Here is a 19,007-nt window from a genome sequence, read left to right as displayed (position 1 = left end):
TGTCCCTAAAAAATGTGACGGAGTGGAGTTTTTTGTAATAGCTAAGAAGAATTTTGGTTTTCTCATGTAGAATATAATTAACAGCTAGAAAGGCATGCAATAGCACTCGATTTTTTTATTTGACAGAAGACACAGTATAAGTGTGACAGAGTGGTCAAAAACAACAACGAAAGTAATGTTGACCCATGTTAAGTAATTAAAAAGGGTATACTTTTATAACTACCACGGGACTTAATCGCGTAAGACTTACGTTTATTTATGATGTATGGGTATGTTGTTTAATGTAAGGGTGAAAAAACATCCCATCTCATACCATCGGATGTCGTGAGTGTTGTGTCATAGAGAAAAAAATACATAGAGTGCTCACTCCATACATCAGTTTTAGTACCAAAAAGACTATTAGCATCTAGCATCGAGTAGCGGAACTATCAGTACTGCTACTTGACAATAGATGTAGCACCGACCGGAAAGTCTTATGCTGTTGAGATAAGACTTTCCGGTCGGTGCTACATCTATTGTCAAGTAGCAGTACTGATAGTTCCGCTACTCGATGCTAGACGTAGACACTGAAATTAATAGTCTGAACTGATGTATGGAGTGAACACTCTATGTATTTTTTCTCTATGGTTGTGTGTAGGCAAAGTGTCAACCCTAGCGTACAAGTGAATACTCAAGATCAAGTGCGGGTAGTTCGCAAAACCCGCGCGGCAAGAAGATGATGATACAATTCCTCGCCAGCCTGCCTGTGACCACGAACGTAACGTCACGTTCGAAACGTCACCTTTTTTGCACCTCCTAATTATATCATTTTTCATTTCTCCACTACCTAAAGGTTGTCTGGAAGAGATCGCTCTTTAGCGATAAGACCGCTTGTTTACCTCTGTCTTCATGTATTATTTGTGTTTCCATGTATATTTATTCTGAGGTTGTGCAATAAAGAGGATTTGTATTGTATTGTATTGTAAGCAGAGATGTGACTTATTTGAAATACTTGTATTTAAAATGCAAATACTAAATGCAAAATACCTATTTTGTATTTTGTATTTAAATACCTTTTGAAGAAAACTATTTTGTATTTTATTTGAAATAGTTTTTGGGACCTATTTTCTATTTTCAAAATACAAAATACTTTATAGTAGGTAATGTAGGTAGGAGTTACAATCTCTTCTGATGTTACAATCCTGGCAACTCTCTCATACTGTTGAATGTGTTTAGTAACGTCGCACATGACCACAAGCGTAGCGAGTGGTTAAAAAAGTGGAATCTTGAGTGTTGCGAGGGTTTCAAGGTACGAGAGGAGAACAAACTTTTCTGCCCTGATGAAACTTATCTGCACAAACGAGACGTTTTCGTCACACTAACGAGAGGCATTATACTAGCTGTAAAACATTACAAATCTAAATTAATGCTTTTAAAAATTGTCCGTTATAAACCATCATCCATCCATCCTTCCGGTTAATATGAGCAAACAACTAGAAATTTGCACTTTAGATAGAGGACTGATTGACACACTGTTTTCAAAGAATGAAGAGAGTCTTTTCAATTCGGATATTCTTAATACTTTTTAATTCAGACTAGGTATTCACTATTCAGAGTACCTTTTATCGCAAAGTATTTGTATTTTTAAAAAGTATTTTGAAAATACCTATTTTGTATTTTGTATTTTAAATACAAATTCAAAAACTATTTTGTATTTTGCATTTGAAATAGTATACCAAGGAAGTATTTGTATTTTGTATTTAAATACTTTTTATTAAGTATTTTTCACATCTCTGATTGTAAGTCTTACGCGATTAAGTCCCGTGGTAGTTATAAAAGTATGAGTGAGAATTTTGTTAGTTTAAATCAATATAAAAAGGGTATAGTTATACTAAAACGGCGTAATTTAATAAAAACCGTTTTCTCATGTAGATGTTCAGCAGTCGAGAGAGCAGTAAACGGACGTCACCGCTCACGATATCGCACGGCACGGGCTCTTATAACGGTAAGTGGTAATATCCCTAAGGATGACAAAAATGAAACGGGGAGTGCCGGCAGAAGTGAAAACTCAGTCACTATTGCAAAATGTCTGCAGCACTATGTATAATTGAGGTTAACGCCATCTAGCGTTATTTCGTCGCATTACTTGAAACCCCTAAGCACATCATTGTTAGTACTCGAGTTATATTAATACCAGTTAGATCGAAACTCACTAGATGGCATTTAAATCAATAAAGAAAAATACAATGACATTGAAGTAACAGTTTTTCGATCAGGTCACGTGTCCGTCTTACGTCTTACGGTCACGTGACACCTGTTAAGAGTTTAACATTTTTTCCCATCACAAAAAGTGCACAGCGCCGCTAAAGAAATTTCACTTCCCAAAAACAGTAGAAAAAGGCGCGAAATTCAAATTTTCAATGGGACGATAATCTTCGCGTCTACATTTTTTAATTTGCCGCTTGTTTCTACTGAGAGAAATTGCTTGACAGACTGTAGTATAACATTTTGTCGTACTTCGCAGGGTCGTGGCGCGGCGCGGGTCGCTCGGGCCCGCCCACGGACGCGCCGCCGTCGCCGCCGCTGTCACACCGCCCCATGGAGAGGTAACACCACTTAGGCCCACTTGCACCATCCCACTAACCCAGGGTTAACCGGTTAAACCATTTTTTTTGGGAGGAAAGTCCGTTATGGACACCTCCGCACCGCAGGGACAGCGCGGAGTAGACATGGGTAACTCCGGAGTGATAGATAAAAAAGATATATATCTTTCTCGTTTCATGAATCACTCTTCTTGTCTTTACGAATCCGAATGTATTAGTATATCCGTACGTCTCACTCCCTCGGCGACGATTTATGAAAGCGATAAGCGAAGTCTCGGTCGCGCATCGACCGAAGTAACACGAACGAGCGACAGCGGTCGTTCGGACGGATTCGGACGCGTCATTATAATTAACTACTCTCTCTCTCTCATGACTCAAAGTCAGCAAGTGCCGATGTTGCGAGCGGGACGACTGTTACACACGGATATAAAGATATAAAAGAGTGATACATATCCCAATGATAAAAAGATATATATCAATCTTTTCCCTCTACTGACACATTTCGCCCATGTCTAGCGCGGAGGTTATGTCGGACTTTCACCGACTAAAAACCTCCCAGTTGTCCTCGGCGCATTTCGGACGGCTCTGGGATCTCCAATGAACCCGCCAGTGCCGTCCTAGCGTTGTGCCCCTTTATGGGTCCCCTCTTTTTGCAGTCGCAGTCCCTAGCTGCGACCGTCTCCGACCCCAAGGAACTTCAACTTCAACATTTATTCAGCAAATAGGCCACAAGGGCACTTTTACACGTCAACATTGAATTTACATACAAGCAAAATAATAATAATAATACATCAACAATTATTAAATACAACTACAACTACCAAATCAAACTTACGTAATACAATTACTTAGAGATGTATACGGTCTCTTAATGTCGAATTACATAAAAAAACTATAATAATAATATTAAAATAAAAACAAAACAGATACATGGAAAAGAATTTAAACTTATTTAGAGGTGTAAATGTCTCTAAGTGTCAGAACTAAAAAATAACATAGTTTATCAAGTTATCCTTAGAGATGTATAGGGTCTCCAAGAGTCAGAATCCTGTATGATTAACACATTACGAGAAAAAAAAAGGACCCCTTTTAGTCGCCTTTTACGACAGGCAGGGGATGCCGTAGCCGTATTCTTACGCCCGGGCTACAGGGCGCTAACCGGTTAAACCTGGAGCAGGCGTGGCTCACTCCGCGATTTCGTCGCTTTGCTACAGGTAGCTAAAAGTACATCCGTTCCGCACCAATTTTGGGGAAAGCCATAAGCCGCGCGTGGCGCTGTCGCCACCTAGCGGCCATATCCGAGCTGATCGTAACAGACGCGTTTTGTTAGAGAGTGAGTCTTCTGTAAGCTTTGGATTCCTCCGAAAACGGTGCCGTCATATGACGGCCGTCATATAGCGGCCGCAAAAGACGGCCGTCTTTACGGTGACGACATGTGGAAAGTACCACGGCGTCATAACACACCGTCAGCCACCAAGGTCAAACGAAACGTATCCAGCAAAGAAATGGATAAATGGAACACCTTGATTTAGCTTTAATAATTTATTTGGAGGATGAAATATCATCGGTAGAGGAAAATAATCGTAGTACGGAAGATTTATTCAAATCTCGTGGTACAGAACGTGCTTTTGAGATTTTAGTACATAATGGCTTCACCGCTAATAAAACGTTCACGAAACTGTCGACACCGTCATGACGGCCGTCATGCAAATGTCGGCACCGCTTTTTGACGTTACGGTGTAAATCACCGCCCTCTAGGAAACCGCGCCATTTGGTTTACATAGACACCGCTATATTACGGCCGCTATATGACGGCACCGCTTTCGGAGGAAACCAAAGCTTTACAGATGTAGCGCAGAATTGTTTTCCTTCGTATTTTCTCGGAAACTTTCGTGTTTGTCATGCGTCTTCAATCAACCTCAGTACTTTTTGTACCGAGACTGACTGAAATAGCAAGATACGTTAGTACGTTTCCGTAAAAATACGAAGGAAAATAATTATACACTAGATAAATTATACTTTATGGAGAATGATTTTAAAAACTATACTTTGTCGGACGGAACCACACTTTAACCCTTTACTAGGCTAAGACATGTGTTCTATTTTCGATGAGTAAGACTGACATTCGATTGTCATTTTTGAAATATCAGCCAGCGGTTCCATTTTTATCGCATATCACTATGCCCGTCACTTTTGCACTTACATACTTGTTAGATAAAAATGCGACCATGCTACCGCCGCTGGTAAAGAGTTAAGCTAAGAACTCTATAGTTCGTTTTTTTAGCATTAGAAATAAGGTAAACAATCTTGATGTGTCTTTTAATTGAAAAACACATTTTAAAAATAAGTTACGGTAAATATGTAACAATTATGAATCTAATACGATCTTTTATAGTATTCTGCTTTCATAAGTAATAGTTACTAATTTTTAAAAAGTGTTTTTCAATTAAAAGACATGTCAAAATCGCTTACCTTCTTTCAAGTTCTTTCTAATGCTAAAAAAACGAACTATAACTATATCACACTAAATATTTTATATGTACAGGTCGATAGGCGGCGGATCACAGGGTAGTGGCTCGCTACTGCTCGAACGTTCCATCACCCCGCTAAGCCTGGGCAGTATGAGCTCTCTGCACGATGTACTTAAGGTGAGTCGACGACCATATGATCATATTAAGATCAACCGGGGTAAATGCGTCTTTTGCCATGCCAACGTGCCATGGAAAGATCCATACTTAATATAAAATTAATCCATAAAAAGAGGAGTAAAGACATAAGGCAAATAACTGGTGTAATCGACGCATTATCATTTGCGCAAAAATTAAAGTGGAAATGGTGTGGCCATACAGCACGAATGCATAAAGACAGGTGGGCAAAAATAACCACCCTATGGCGGGGCCCTTCGGGGACAAGGAACAGAGGGAAGGTAAAAGAAAAATGGCTCGACGAAATCGTGGCTACAGCCGGACAAGACTGGGCTCGACGAAATCGTGGCTACAGCCGGACAAGACTGGTCACAGAAGGCAAATGACAGGAAAATCTGGCGGAATCTGGAGGAGGCCTTCACCCGAACAATACTTTCTTAAACTTTTTTTAAAACATTTTTAATTTTTTATGTAATACTGTAGAGAATTAATAAAGGCTTTTTATTTTATTTATTTATTTAAATGCGTCTTTTAACCTTTTCGACGCCATGTCAAACATACAAGCTGTCACTCGGACGCCACGTCTCCGAAGTGTCGAAACTGAAATTGAACTTTATGCATATGCACGTAGGTCTATATTGCTCTGTGGCATGTGACTGATTAATCCGTCTTTGGCGTTGGACCCGCGGTGCGGATATATCCGTCATTGGCGTCCAAAAGGTTAAAGATTTCTAAACGGAACATTTTAGAACTATTGCAACCCTCTCTGTTTGAAGTGTGGTCACTGAACTTTTAATGCAGACGGCTATAATAGTTATAATATGTCGAAGATATCCGCACAAGACGCATTTACCTCAAGTGACGCATTTACCTCGGTCGACCTTACTCGTATGTAACATTTCAAGGGACCTGATGCCCCATACAGACGTGTATTTTATTTGCTGTACTAACGCTGTACTATAACGCAATTTTTGCTTAGAAAAATAAAGATAATACCCTACTTTTTTACCTAAAACCTCCACAAAGTTCGCATTTTGTAAATTTGTACAGGACACAAGTGTGACAATTCCATGGAATTATTACAAGGTGATTCTGTATTGACACATCCTAATTGGATCGATGAGAAAAATTACATGCATCTGATCCATTCTCTTTTTGATTTTGTTTTGTAAGCTTAGAAATAAGGTCAATGTGGCTAATTCCGTCATAGGGACTATTCCGTCTACTAGCGATTTTCTCGAACAACGAACAAAATTGATAATTTCATCGACAAAGCAACGATTGTTTCTAGTTTCAGCAATCAAAAGCGGATGTTTTTTTTTCCTACGATTGAAAATCAAAGAAATGTATGCTGTATGTATGCTATGACGGAATTAGCCACATTGACCTTACTTTAATGCAGTGGTTCCTAACCTGGGGGTAAAACTGGTATTTTACGGGGCTAATAAGCTAACCTAATATAACAATACAACAAACGTACACGTTTTATTTTTTATTACCATTGGGAGGAGGGATAAAATCAGGTTCCCTAGTTAGTCATAGGGGTGACCGGACTGAAAAGGTTAGGAACCACTGCTTTTATTAATTTGTATGTGTGCAGGTGGGTACGGACATGGGCGACGCGCTGCATTCGGAAGACAGCAGCTGCGGGGCTTCGCCGCCGCACCCCGCCGACCCCTGATCGTGAGTCACACACATTATACAGGGTGGATTTTCTTTTTGGGTCAGTGAGGGCAGCTACCAGATCCCGTGTTGCTACGAGAAAACGGTCTAAGAAGACCTTCCCTCGATTTCAAATTAATGAAGATTGGCTTTTACAGATTTTGGAAAAAACACACAGGGTGCGAGAAAAAGGTCATTTTTGACAAACTTTTTTTTTGATGCCAATCGATCCCATTCCTATTAAGGATCAAAAGCTTGTATGGAACCAAAAAAAAAATTCCGGCTAGAAAAGCCACAAATCGAGGAAAACTTTTCCCATACAATTTGTATGAAAATTAAAACTTTTATTTTTCACATGCTGTTTTTGTATGCCAAACGATTCCATTCCTATCCAGTATCAATAGTTTCTTTGGGGTCAACTTACGGTAATGTACTAAAAAGCCACAAATTAATAAAAACTTTTTGCATACATTTACTATGGGGAAAATGTGAAATGTTATTCTCAATTTTCTATCTCGCCCATCAGTCCTACAGCAATGTCTTCATACAGTATTATCGTCCTTAAATGTAACAGGACTGATTGGCCAGATAGAAAAATGTGAATTAAATTTCACGTTTTCTCCATAGTAAATGTATGGAAAATGTTTTCTTTAATTTGTGGCTTTTTAGTACATTACCGTAAGTTGACCCCAAAGAAACTATTGATACTGGATAGGAATGGAATCGATTGGCATACAAAAATAGCATGTGAAAAATAAAAGTTTTCATTTTCATACAAATTGTATGGGAAAAGTTTTCCTCGATTTGTGGCTTTTCTAGCCGGATTTTTTTTTTGGTTCCATACAAGCTTTTGATCCTTAATAGGAATGGGATCGATTGGCATCAAAAAAAAAGTTTGTCAAAAATGACCTTTTTCTCGCACCCTGTATGTTTTTTTCCAAAATCTGTAAAAGCCAATCTTCATTAATTTGAAATCGAGGGAAGGTCTTCTTAGACCGTTTTCTTGTAGCAGCACGGGATCTGGTAGCTACCCTCACTGACCCAAAAAGAAAATCCACCCTGTATACCTGACACTCTTAGGGCCAGTTGCACCAACCACATTTGACAGACTGACCAACGTCAGCCGGCGCGCCCCGGCGCTTTACTATCAAACTTCCCAAAAACGAGTTGCACTCAGGGAGTGCAGGCAGAAGTGAAAACTCAATGACTAGTGCAAAATGCACTATGTATAATTGAGGTTAACGCCTTCTAGCGTTATTTCGTCGCATTACTTGAAACCCCTAAGCACATCACTGTTAGTACTCGAGTTATATTAATACCAGTTAGAGCGAAACTCACTAGATGGCATTTAAATCAATAAAGAAAAACTCAATGACATTACATGTAACAGGTCCGTCTTACGGTCACGTGATCTCACGCGAGTTTAACATTTTTTCCCCACCTCAAAAACTGCACAGCGCCGCTAAAGAAGTTTTCACTTGAAAAAATTTGCGAACTCTAACGATACGAACAGTTTGGTGCAACCGACCCATAGTCTGCACAGGGTGCCTAGCCAAGGTGGCAGTCGATTCGGCTACGACAACGAAACGCTTTGTGACTCTATGTCTAATCACTCTTCCATATTAGTGCGACAGTGACAGTTGCGTTTCGTTCGCTACGGAGCGTAAACGATAAGCATGTTGGCTAGGTACCCAGTAGACTTTACAGAAGTTACATAAATACATGATTTGATATAGAGACATTGCGTTAGTTTTCGTCTACTTGACGGAGTAGCAAATAATATATTTCATACTTAATTTACTACTTGCGAAATATCATTTTTATGTAAATAGCTATATTGTTTAGACATTAAGGATTGCAATAAGTCAAAATTTGTACGGCAAGGTAGGTTTATATTCAAATTTCGTCAAGTGGACGGATCTGATTCGAAAAAGAATAACACTAACAACTCTTTAGTTTTTGTTTGTCATTCATCGTTACTGCTGCTTTATTCGTTTCCTCAAAGATTAACTGGAAGAGATCCCATACAGGGATAAGTAGGCCTCTGTTATATTTAATTTACTCTGTGACTGTGTTTCTCGTGTTTATATTTCTATGTGCAATAAAGTATAATATCTGGCAGACCGAGCTTTGCTCGGAAAACATATAAAAACTCGATAATGCGCGTTTTCCCAGAGATAAAACCTAGCTAGATCGATTTTTCGCCCCCAAAAACCCCCATATAGCAAATTTACTTTAGTTAGAACCGTTCCCGAGATCCCCGAAATATATATACATATAAATAAATAAATATGCAAGAATTGCTCGTTAAAGGTATTAGATAGATACGTATACATACATACAATGTTCTCCTTTTCTAGAAACGAACTGAACGCGTATTGGTCGCTCGACGTGTCCCGATTCTACGCTTGGTTCTGCTAGCGACGCACCACAATGAGGCTACGCACCGACGCCACAGATATGCCCTGGGCGCCGCTCTCGGGCAGGGTGGTGTGAAGTGATCAATGATCATATACGTATGTAACCTGAACTATGTTGATACTCAATGTTGGTTTAACTTTTAATTATATATTTAATTTTATATATAACAGTGTTTAAAAACACTAACAGTCAACTGTACCCTTGAATGGCGCCTATCGTGTGCGGCGCGTCATCGTGAACCTTTTCGCAATGTAGGAAGGTTGAATGATTCGTTAGTTGACGATTGACGTCTTTGGCGGTCAAGGGTTTCTTATAATCGTGAAATATGCGATTGGTAATTGTATTTGTGCTTTACAGGTCGATTCACGAATTAATGAAATTAAATGAACGAATTGCATATATCTTTATTTACTTGGTGTACTACGTCCAATTTTCAAAACATTTCTAATTTTGGTGACTCGACCTGTAAGAGAAAAGTCTTAAAACAATTTACTACATACATACTTTAATATCCACATTTCACACCACTCACTCGCTTTTCTATGTAGCAGTCCGTCAAACTCATGCTAAATTCGTCCTTAGCCCCTTTACTATAAGGCATGTTCTCGTTTGCGCGGACTGCGATCACATTTATTATGAGGCTCAGGGCTATAACCGCGAAAATCGAAATTCGTCAATTTCTAGCAACTCCCTCTGTCACTCTAATTACGCCTTAATTGGAGTAAGAGAGAAAGAGTTCGCGGTAGGCCCTCTGACCCACCTCTCGCTTGAGTCTTAACGGATTAATTTAGGTTTCAAAAATAATATGTTTTCCTTAAGAAACATATTGAACAAGTGAATTAATATATTTATATATATGTATGTTTAAGTGTGTATAACCCTGAAAACGCCTTATGGTTTTAATTGGAATCTCGAAAATTGTATACCTTTTTTATAACATGTTAGGCAATTTGTCATGATTTTAATTAAGACAAAAAAAATGATATATCGGGTACTTTCCTCTACTTCAAATAAATTATTTCACACCGTGCACGAAATAACGCACCAGATAATTATTAGAAAAACATAGATAGCAGTTATTTTTAAACACAATTTATATTTAATAAATCGGATGGAAGTATAAAAAGTACGTGAGTTGACCGTGACGTCACTACACACGTTTTCATATAAATTCCATATTGCTAATATCGTTAATCGTTTTGACAGTTCTAAAAAAGAAGCTGATTTGACTAGTAGGAAAGTAGCCAATTAGTAAAAGTTATTACTAAATTATGAAATCTTAACTTACATATTGGAATATTCTCAGTTTTATTAAATACGCGTATGAAATGTATTTATTGCATTCAATTATCAAATGTGATTACTGATTAAATTTTTCAATTTCTATTCGGGGTAATATTAACTAATAGAATACAATTTTATAAGAGATACTTACAAGATACATTCAGTTCATTATATAATGCGTAATTTATAATTTAAACAAAATTGAATCTTATAACGGTGACATAAAATTTGATTTTTAAATATAATTACATAAAAGCGACATTTCTGTTGCAATATATCAAATATTAGGTTAAGCTGTATTTATTTATACGTAATATGTTAAAGCATAATTATTTGGTTCCTAAATTGTACAGCAATCTATTATATATACAGACATAATTATATCATATGTAGGAACTCTTATTGAGAGTGCTGAAGGGCTAAGATGGTCGCCTCTTTATCGTCTGTCACCATGCCTGTCACGTTCTTACAAGTAAGTTCGAAAGTGACGCATGACACGTCAGGCGATAAAAACGCGACCATGCTATCCCAGAGACGTGCTAAATATCGATTTGCAATTACTGTGAAAACTGAAAACTTATGGACTGTATTGAAAGATAGGATTACCGCCTTTGTGCCTGTGTTATTAACATGTTTGAAACTATTGCAAAATTGATAATTTTTACATTTGACGAAAAAGGGAAAATGATAGTTTTTCGAGTGTAAATGTGTATGTACTTATAGGGAGGATTGGAAGTCTAGGGCGGGAACTTTTGCCAAGCAGTGGGACACTATCTTATACAAAAGTATATTATGGTCCCATTTTAATCTCCGAAAAGGCTTGGCGGGTTTGAAAGTGTGAGGTGTTATTTGGGTGAATCAACTTTTTCTTGTCACTCGTTGCCATTGTTACCTTCTCCTGGGTCACTCTTTAAAACCTGATTTTTAGGCATTTAAATTCAACAAACACGCTTTTTTGTGATATTTATAAACCCTTTCCATAAAGAGTCGTCTACCAAGCGTTGTCAGAAGAATGTGGTGTACAATGTCTTCTAACAAACTATGCTACTATTGTCTCTTGGCTGACCGGACAGAATAACAACAAGAAATAGTTGATCCACCCATTTGATTCATGCCAGTTATGGGAGTGATATTTTTATATATGTATTTGATGTGATCTGTCCGTTTTCTTTAAATTTTATTAATTTTTAGCCCATTCACCGATAGTGTGATATAATTGCTCGATCAAACGAGCCCGCCGAAGGCGGGCGAAGTTCGATCGAAATTATACGAAGCGTCTCGTTCGAAGATGATAGATAACATGTAGTACTGTTAAGTATGCTTAAACTTCACAACGTTTAGAGATTTAAATTTGAAAAATATTCCCGCGCCCGACGCTGTCACGTCTCGCGCGCCCGTGCCGAACGCCATATATTTTAGAGTAACTATGCGATATCACAGTTTCGTGTAAGATGATTACAGGGATGGGTTTCACTTTTTACGATATTCATTTGAAATATAACTTCCTTTTTATGGGTGGGAAGTGATCATCTTCGAACGAGACGCTTCGTATAATTTCGATCGAACTTCGCCCGCCTTCGGCGGGCTCGTTTGATCGAGCAATTATACTACGCGTCTCGTTCTCGATGATAGATAACATGTAGATTTTTAGAGTCTGTGATAGAGCTATGTTTAAAAATATTTGTACTCTTTAAGTATAACATTTAAATTAAATGATACAAATATTTTATAACTTCGGCACAGTATTTATTAATTATCCATAATCAACAAAAAATAACAATTACAATATTTATATGACATGCATATAATTAGCACAGCCTTATTTATCTTTAGTTAGAACACTAATAGCGAACTTATTATTTGTTTCTATAAGAGGTCTGTTATAGAAACGTGCGAACGTTGTTGACCCCTCTGTCCAACCTGCAGTTCTTCTAATCGTATCAATGTCTATACCTCTCCTATAAGCAGTAGACACAGAGGCATGTTTAGCACTATATGCACTAAATTTTTCAGTATCAATGCCAGCCTTACCAAGTAAGGATTTGATCCAATGACCAATTGTCTGAGGACTGATTGGATTATGAGGCTTCACCGATGACAGAAATAGTTTTTTATTTCCTCCTCTAATTGTTTCTGTTATTTTTAAATAATGAAGGATTATGGTGGCTACACAAACTTTTGGTCGTTCTCTGAAGAAAGGAATCATGAGTAGGGGTTGATTTCTTCCAAGTTTTGATGTCTTTATCCTATCAGGAATTTTTATTTGTAGTCCTGATGAACTCTTTTATCTCATCTATATTAATCAAGGCAATTGTTTGTAACCTATGAGCTGTAACTAGAACTAATAGTGTTGTCGCAATCTCTGATATTATTTTTAGGTTTAGATTCTCTAAATTATCTTGGCTTTCAATATATTCTAAAACTAGCTCGATATTCCATGTTTCTGAGTATTTAGGTGCAGAAGGACGTCTTCTGAAAATGCCCGTCTTATGATTGCTGATCTTGAAGAATTTAATGTACCATAACTTGCATTTTCATTGAATCTCATTGTCAAAAACTCTATAACATTACCACTGGTAGGATCAAATATGTCATATTTATTACTTGTAGCAAAATGTATCCATTTTTTGAGACATCCTTCATATTGCTTAAGAGTGGATTGTGCTATTGAGTCTATAATAAAATCAACCGACATCTCGGGAACTCCTTTTTTCAGGTCCCTGATAATTTCCCTACCACTAGAGAAAGTTTGTGTGATAGAGGATGTATTCTGCTCCTGCAAGGAGAAAGTAGTAGGTCAGTTGAAGGTTCCAATATTATAGGAGATTCACATAAAAGTGATGTAAACATCGGGTACCACGCTTGCGTGGGCCAATTTGGTACAACTACTATCCCTGTTGCTTTATCATTAATTATTTTCCTCAATACTGGCAATATTACAGCAAAAGGGGGAAAGGCGTAGAAATGTTCTTTTTCCCATGAAATCGTAAAAGCATCTACTACTGAAGCTTCTGGATCAGGGTAACGGGAGCAAAATGTTTTGCACTTGGTATTAATTCTGGATGCGAACAGATCAATACTACAGGTACCAAATTTTTTAACAATTTGCTTAAAATATTTGCCCGCTAGCTCCCATTCGGTGTCTAAGTTCGTATCGCGAGAAGCAGCGTCTGCGTCGACGTTATCTTTTGACGCAATGTATGAAGCTACTATCCATATTTTTCTGCTTTCGCACCACTGCCATATTTTACGGGCTAATTCACTCAAGTGGGGAAATTTGACACCTCCGGCCTTATTAATGTAAGAAATAGCTGTAGTATTATCTATTCGCATTAGAATTTCACAGTTACTGAGTTTAGAGGCAAAACACTTTAATCCGAAAAAGGCAGCTAGGAGCTCAAGATAATTTATGTGAAATTTTTTATCATCCTGGCTCCAGAATCCACGGGTAGTTATTGAATTGGATTCTGCGCCCCAGCCTGACCTAGATGCATCTGAGGAAATAATTATTTTGTATTTCTTTGTGCGTATGGGGTTAGAACCAGTCAATACATTTATGTGCCACCAAGTAAGATCTTCTTTGACATAATCAGTAATTTTCATATAGCCTTCAAAATCATCATTATTTACAGTTAACGCTAACCATTTAGCTCTCTCTAGTCTCTTACAATATATTTTACTATATTGAACTGCATGTGATGCTGCAACTAAAACTCCTAGCAGTTGCGCGAAAAGGCGGATCTTGTACTGATTTCCTACTTTAAAATGGCTTAAGAATTTTATAATTTGATTTTTCTTATCATCTGGTAAATCAACTGAGTATTTTTCTGAGTCTAAAAAGAAACCAAGGTATTTGCATCTTTTACTTGGATTTGTATGGCTTTTCTTATAATTTATAATAAATCCTAGTTTTTCTATAAATGTAATAATATTTTTTATATTATTTTTACAGGATTCATATGTATCACTAATGCACAGTAAATCATCTAAGTAAACTAAGGATAACCAGCCATTTAGGCGTATATTATTCATAACGGGTTTCATGATCTTAGTAAAAATATAAGGACTGGTGGATAACCCGAATGGGAGACATGTGAACTGATACAAAATACCATCAAATCTAAACCTTAAATATTTTCTGCTGTTTTTACACATTGGGACTAAAAAATAGGCATCTTTTAAGTCTAATGTTGCCATATACATATTTGGGGAAATTAAGTCTCTGGCTGCTCTAAGATCCTCCATTTTAAAATGAGAAGTTTCTATGAACTCATTTAATTTTTGCAAATTAATAATAAATCTATAAGATCCATCTGGTTTTTCAACTAGGAAGTAGGATGACACAAATTGTCCCTCGCAATCTGAACATATTTCAATAGCCCCTTTAGATAAAAGTGTCGATATTTCTAGTTGTATCTTTTTAAATTCACCCGGAGGCCAGCTGAGAGTTGGCTCTCTGAATTGAAAAGGTTTGTTTTTGAAAGTTATACCATAACCTCTGATACAATTTATAATGAAGTCATCAGTTGTAATAGTTTTCCATATATCCACAAAATGTTGCAGGCGACCTGCAGTATAATTTACCTCTACTTCTTCGATGCTGGACGGTTTTGTTTTTGTGTCGTGGAGCGTCCTGCATTCTGTGAAGACTTCGTCTGGAATGGCTTCGGTTTGTATCTCACATTGGTGAATTGCCTCCGTGGATAATAGCCCACCTGTCTGGGTCTCGCAGGTGGGCCTCTCCAGTTTACCTGGTAGGGCTGATAGGAGTGATAGGGCTGTTGGTATGGTTGGTATGGCTTCTTAGCTGGTGGTCTTTCTGGTGCCTTAAGTGAAGCTGAAGTCTTCTTTATATTTTTGGCATCTTTAACTTGTTCGTTTAGTTTGAGACCATAAAGCCATTCGTCAGAATCTGTCGCTTCTAGGGTAGATCTAATGTCCTTATCAAGATTTGGTGTAATGAAAGACTTTCTTGCAACTGAGTGTTGATGAAATATATCTGTCATAATTTTTCCAGTGTCCCACAGATATTTCATGAGTTGCATGTGGTCAACTCCCTCTTCGGGGTTTTCCATTAACATTGATATAGCTGACCCGAGTGAAATCAGGCCCGTACCCACACAATTTTGGGTGTCGGCAAAGTGCTGATCTCTCTTTTTAGCAATTTCTGTTAAGTGGCTCACTATCTCCATATTTATTTTGGGTGCTTCGGTGCGAAGAGGTCCTTCTCTAGAATATTTTTTGATAAGACCCTTTCGAGTCTCCTCTGTTAGACCCTTTGTGATCCAATTAGTTCACTGTTTCTGGATAGTCTCATCAATATTTGTGGTTGCATTAGAGCAAGGTAATTCCTCTCCCATCATTTCTAGGAACTCCTGGTTCCAGTCTTGTGGAGCTTCAGTTGATTCTTGAATATTATCCTCGGGTGTAATAATATCAACGTCGGAAGAAGGGGAGAGTTGCAAGTTGCAATTATTTGTAGATTTGTCAGAGTCTTTATTAGATATCTCTGGTATATTTTCTTTATTAGCCTCCACAACATCTGTAAATGAAAATATATGTATAACACAAATATATAACGTCTTACACTTGTAGTGACGCAATTCTTTGAAAAGTGAGTACTTTTTGTACAAAATGAACAGGTTCTTGTTGAACTTCGTCCGATTATAGCAATAATTGCCGTATTTTAAAGAAAATCTGCTTGTATTTCGAATGGAAAAAATAACAAGCTCATGTTCGTATAGAACTGAGCAAGCTCGTGTGGAGCTGCCCAATATATGATGTTCGCATAGAACGTTCATATTATTAACTTTGACATACCAAACACCTTTATATTCCTTACCTGGAGTATTGTTTTCCTTTTTTTGGCTTTGAATAAACTCCGTCATACATTTTGTTAGGTTATCAATTTGTTCCTGCATTAACTTGAGTTTTTTACAAGTTTTCCGATCTTCCCGGTCTCTAGACCTCGAACGTGATCTCTTTGGCATTGTTGAAAACAATAAACGATAATAAATAATTAATTTAGTTTCCAGAACGTCAGAAGCTGTTTGCACAACAAAACAATATGGCGTTCGGCACGGGCGCGCGAGACGTGACAGCGTCGGGCGCGGGAATATTTTTCAAATTTAAATCTCTAAACGTTGTGAAGTTTAAGCATACTTAACAGTACTACATGTTATCTATCATCGAGAACGAGACGCGTAGTATAATGAGCATAGGTCGCATAGGTGGTTCAATTCAAATATCAATTTTTGGCATGGATAAGGACTGAATGACTTAGTGTTTAAAACACATGAGTTGTAGAAATGAATCGGTTGAGCAGTCTCATGCGTCTCAATATTAGTGCTATTATATCAATTTAAACTTCCATGTATGATAATAATATTGGTTCGCACGTTTCGACGAAGTAACGGACGGACCCAAGGATAATATTCTTGACAGTTATATTATAGTAGAAATTGATCAAAAATAAGGCAGCTAAATGTGTCTTTGATGTAACTGAAACAAAACATGAAATTGAAAACACTAAATTTAATTTTTATTTAGGTAATTTTAACACAAACATCGTTTTAGTGTTAAAAGCGAAAAAGTACTTTTTTTGTACTAAAGGAGCGTTTCAAAATGTTCCACACAAAAAAAATTTTTTTTTGCCAGTAATGTACCTTTATAAGTTCCAAATTATTTGTTTCGAAACGAAGTTGGATTTTTTGTCAAGTATCTTTTCCTTGGGTCCGACCTTAATTGAGGAGTGTCTTTTCAAAAGGGCTTATTATTGTATGGTTTTCATAGAGATATAAGCCTTTTGAAAAGACACTCCTCAATTGCTAGCTAAACTGGTCGTGTATAGGTGGAGAACCCGAAGTGGCTTGTAGGTCAATTATAATAGAAACGCCGTCGACGCGGATATTATATATAATAAAATTAACACAAATTGATTACGTTAAAAAAACAACGGGTTGCACTCCGGGAGTGCCGGCAGAAGTGGAAACTCAATGACATTGTAACAGTTTTTCGATCAGGTCACGTGTCCGTCTTACGGTCACGTGACCTGTCGCGAGTTTAACATTTTTTCCCCACCTCAAAAAGTGCACAGCGCCGCTAAATAAGTTTTCACTTCAAAAATTATGACGACATTTGAGCAGTTAAGTTGATGAAAAATGAATAAAGTTTTTTTACCAACTTAAGCAGAAACAGTCCGAATTTGTTGACAATAACTGAGAGTTGTCACAGACTTACGAGTAAAAATAATAATATGGTAAATCTTTTGCAGAAAATAAACTGTAATTTTATGTTTGAAAGGTAATAAGTATTTCTTATCGACATAACTGCTCAGTTGCTAACATAACGATTTATGAAAAACTAGCGACCCGCCCCGACTTCGCACGGGTTAATAAATTATACTTAACATAAACCTTCCTCTTGAATCACTCTATTTATTTAAAAAACCGCATCAAAATCCGTTGTGTAGTTTTAAAGATCTAAGCATACATAGGGACAGAGAGACAGCGGGAAGCGACTTTGCTTTATACTATGTAGTGAAGAACGCGGGTGAGGCTTACTTGCTTTTAGGGCTTAACATACGATAATACTCGCTTAGCTTACCATGACCGCTCAGACCTTAATCGCTTAACCCTTAACACTGAGGCACATTGACTATTTTTAAAGTCAAATAGTCGACATAGTGATGTACAGTCAGCAGCAATAGTTGCTAAGCGGGCGAGGTGTTCAAAATTATCTTGACGCGACTGTATTGTTAAGAGAATGACATCGCGTCAAGGTAATTTTGAACAACTCGCCCGCTTAGCAACTTCTGCTGTTGACTGTACTGTTCTGTTGATATTTTCTCACGTGTATTGGGAAATATTTCTTTGGGACATCACTATTAAGGTCAAATGACGCAGCTTTGTTGCATAAAATCGATTATTTTGATTTAAAAATAGTGTAAGGCCTGAGTGGACGCTCTTGTTGGGCGTGCAGCGGGGCGGGGCGTGCGGCGTGCATGTTAAACAAATGCAAGCGTATAGTAGCGGCCTTAGTGCACGCTGCTCACATCACGCGTGAGCCCGACGCCACGCTGCACGCCCCGCCGAACGCTCCGCTCCGAGCGTCCACTCAGGCCTTACACAAACACATAGGGTTATAGCATACACGGTATCTGAGTGGCTTGTTAATAATACCATTGTGTACCGCCGAATGTATAAAACTTACATTAATTTTATTTACACACTTTATTGTTAGTAGGCTAATATTTCTGTATTATGTACAGTGCAATATTTATATGTTAAATTCTAGTTTATGTTAAAACCAGCTCCGCTGGGTGTAACCTTTTGGACGTAAATGATTATTCCCTGATGGTCTCACACAGCAACTTTTCGAAGGTACCAAAATCGTCTTAACCTCATAAGACCCA

The 19,007-nt window shown here is 37.6% G+C and overlaps 2 protein-coding genes across 2 annotated transcripts in view; one reads left to right on the top strand and one right to left on the bottom strand.

Annotated features, from left to right (window-relative positions):
* The window catches only part of LOC134658854 (serine/threonine-protein kinase Genghis Khan), a 104,344-nt gene extending 95,026 nt beyond the window's left edge, over positions 1-9,318 (top strand). The window contains exons 44-48 of the mRNA XM_063514526.1: positions 1,912-1,984; positions 2,504-2,585; positions 5,128-5,230; positions 6,828-6,910; positions 9,250-9,318. Coding sequence (XP_063370596.1) covers positions 1,912-1,984; positions 2,504-2,585; positions 5,128-5,230; positions 6,828-6,908 — 339 coding nt within the window. The 3' untranslated portion in view covers positions 6,909-6,910; positions 9,250-9,318. The remainder of the gene's footprint in view (positions 1-1,911; positions 1,985-2,503; positions 2,586-5,127; positions 5,231-6,827; positions 6,911-9,249) is intronic.
* A 4,005-nt stretch (positions 9,319-13,323) lies between these two features.
* Positions 13,324-16,636, bottom strand: LOC134658694 (uncharacterized). The gene is made up of 2 exons (XM_063514348.1): positions 16,437-16,636; positions 13,324-16,136 (listed from the first exon to the last, which is right to left on the bottom strand). Exons 1-2 carry the CDS (start codon positions 16,582-16,584, stop codon positions 15,889-15,891), a joined length of 396 nt encoding a protein of 131 aa, XP_063370418.1. The 5' UTR covers positions 16,585-16,636; the 3' UTR covers positions 13,324-15,888.
* Between the last annotated feature and the right edge of the window lie 2,371 nt (positions 16,637-19,007).

The sequence above is a fragment of the Cydia amplana genome, chromosome 23 (genome assembly GCF_948474715.1).
Source record: "Cydia amplana chromosome 23, ilCydAmpl1.1, whole genome shotgun sequence".
Classification (NCBI taxonomy): domain Eukaryota; kingdom Metazoa; phylum Arthropoda; class Insecta; order Lepidoptera; family Tortricidae; genus Cydia; species Cydia amplana.
This window is presented reverse-complemented; position numbering and strand designations above follow the sequence as displayed.

Excerpts from the sequence above, each read along its gene's own strand:
- LOC134658694 (XM_063514348.1), bottom strand. The coding sequence starts at position 16,584 with ATGCCAAAGAGATCACGTTCGAGGTCTAGAGACCGGGAAGATCGGAAA. Across the intron at positions 16,137-16,436 it reads AAAGGAAAACAATACTCCAG|ATGTTGTGGAGGCTAATAAA; the intron begins GTAAGGAATATA and ends TTTCATTTACAG.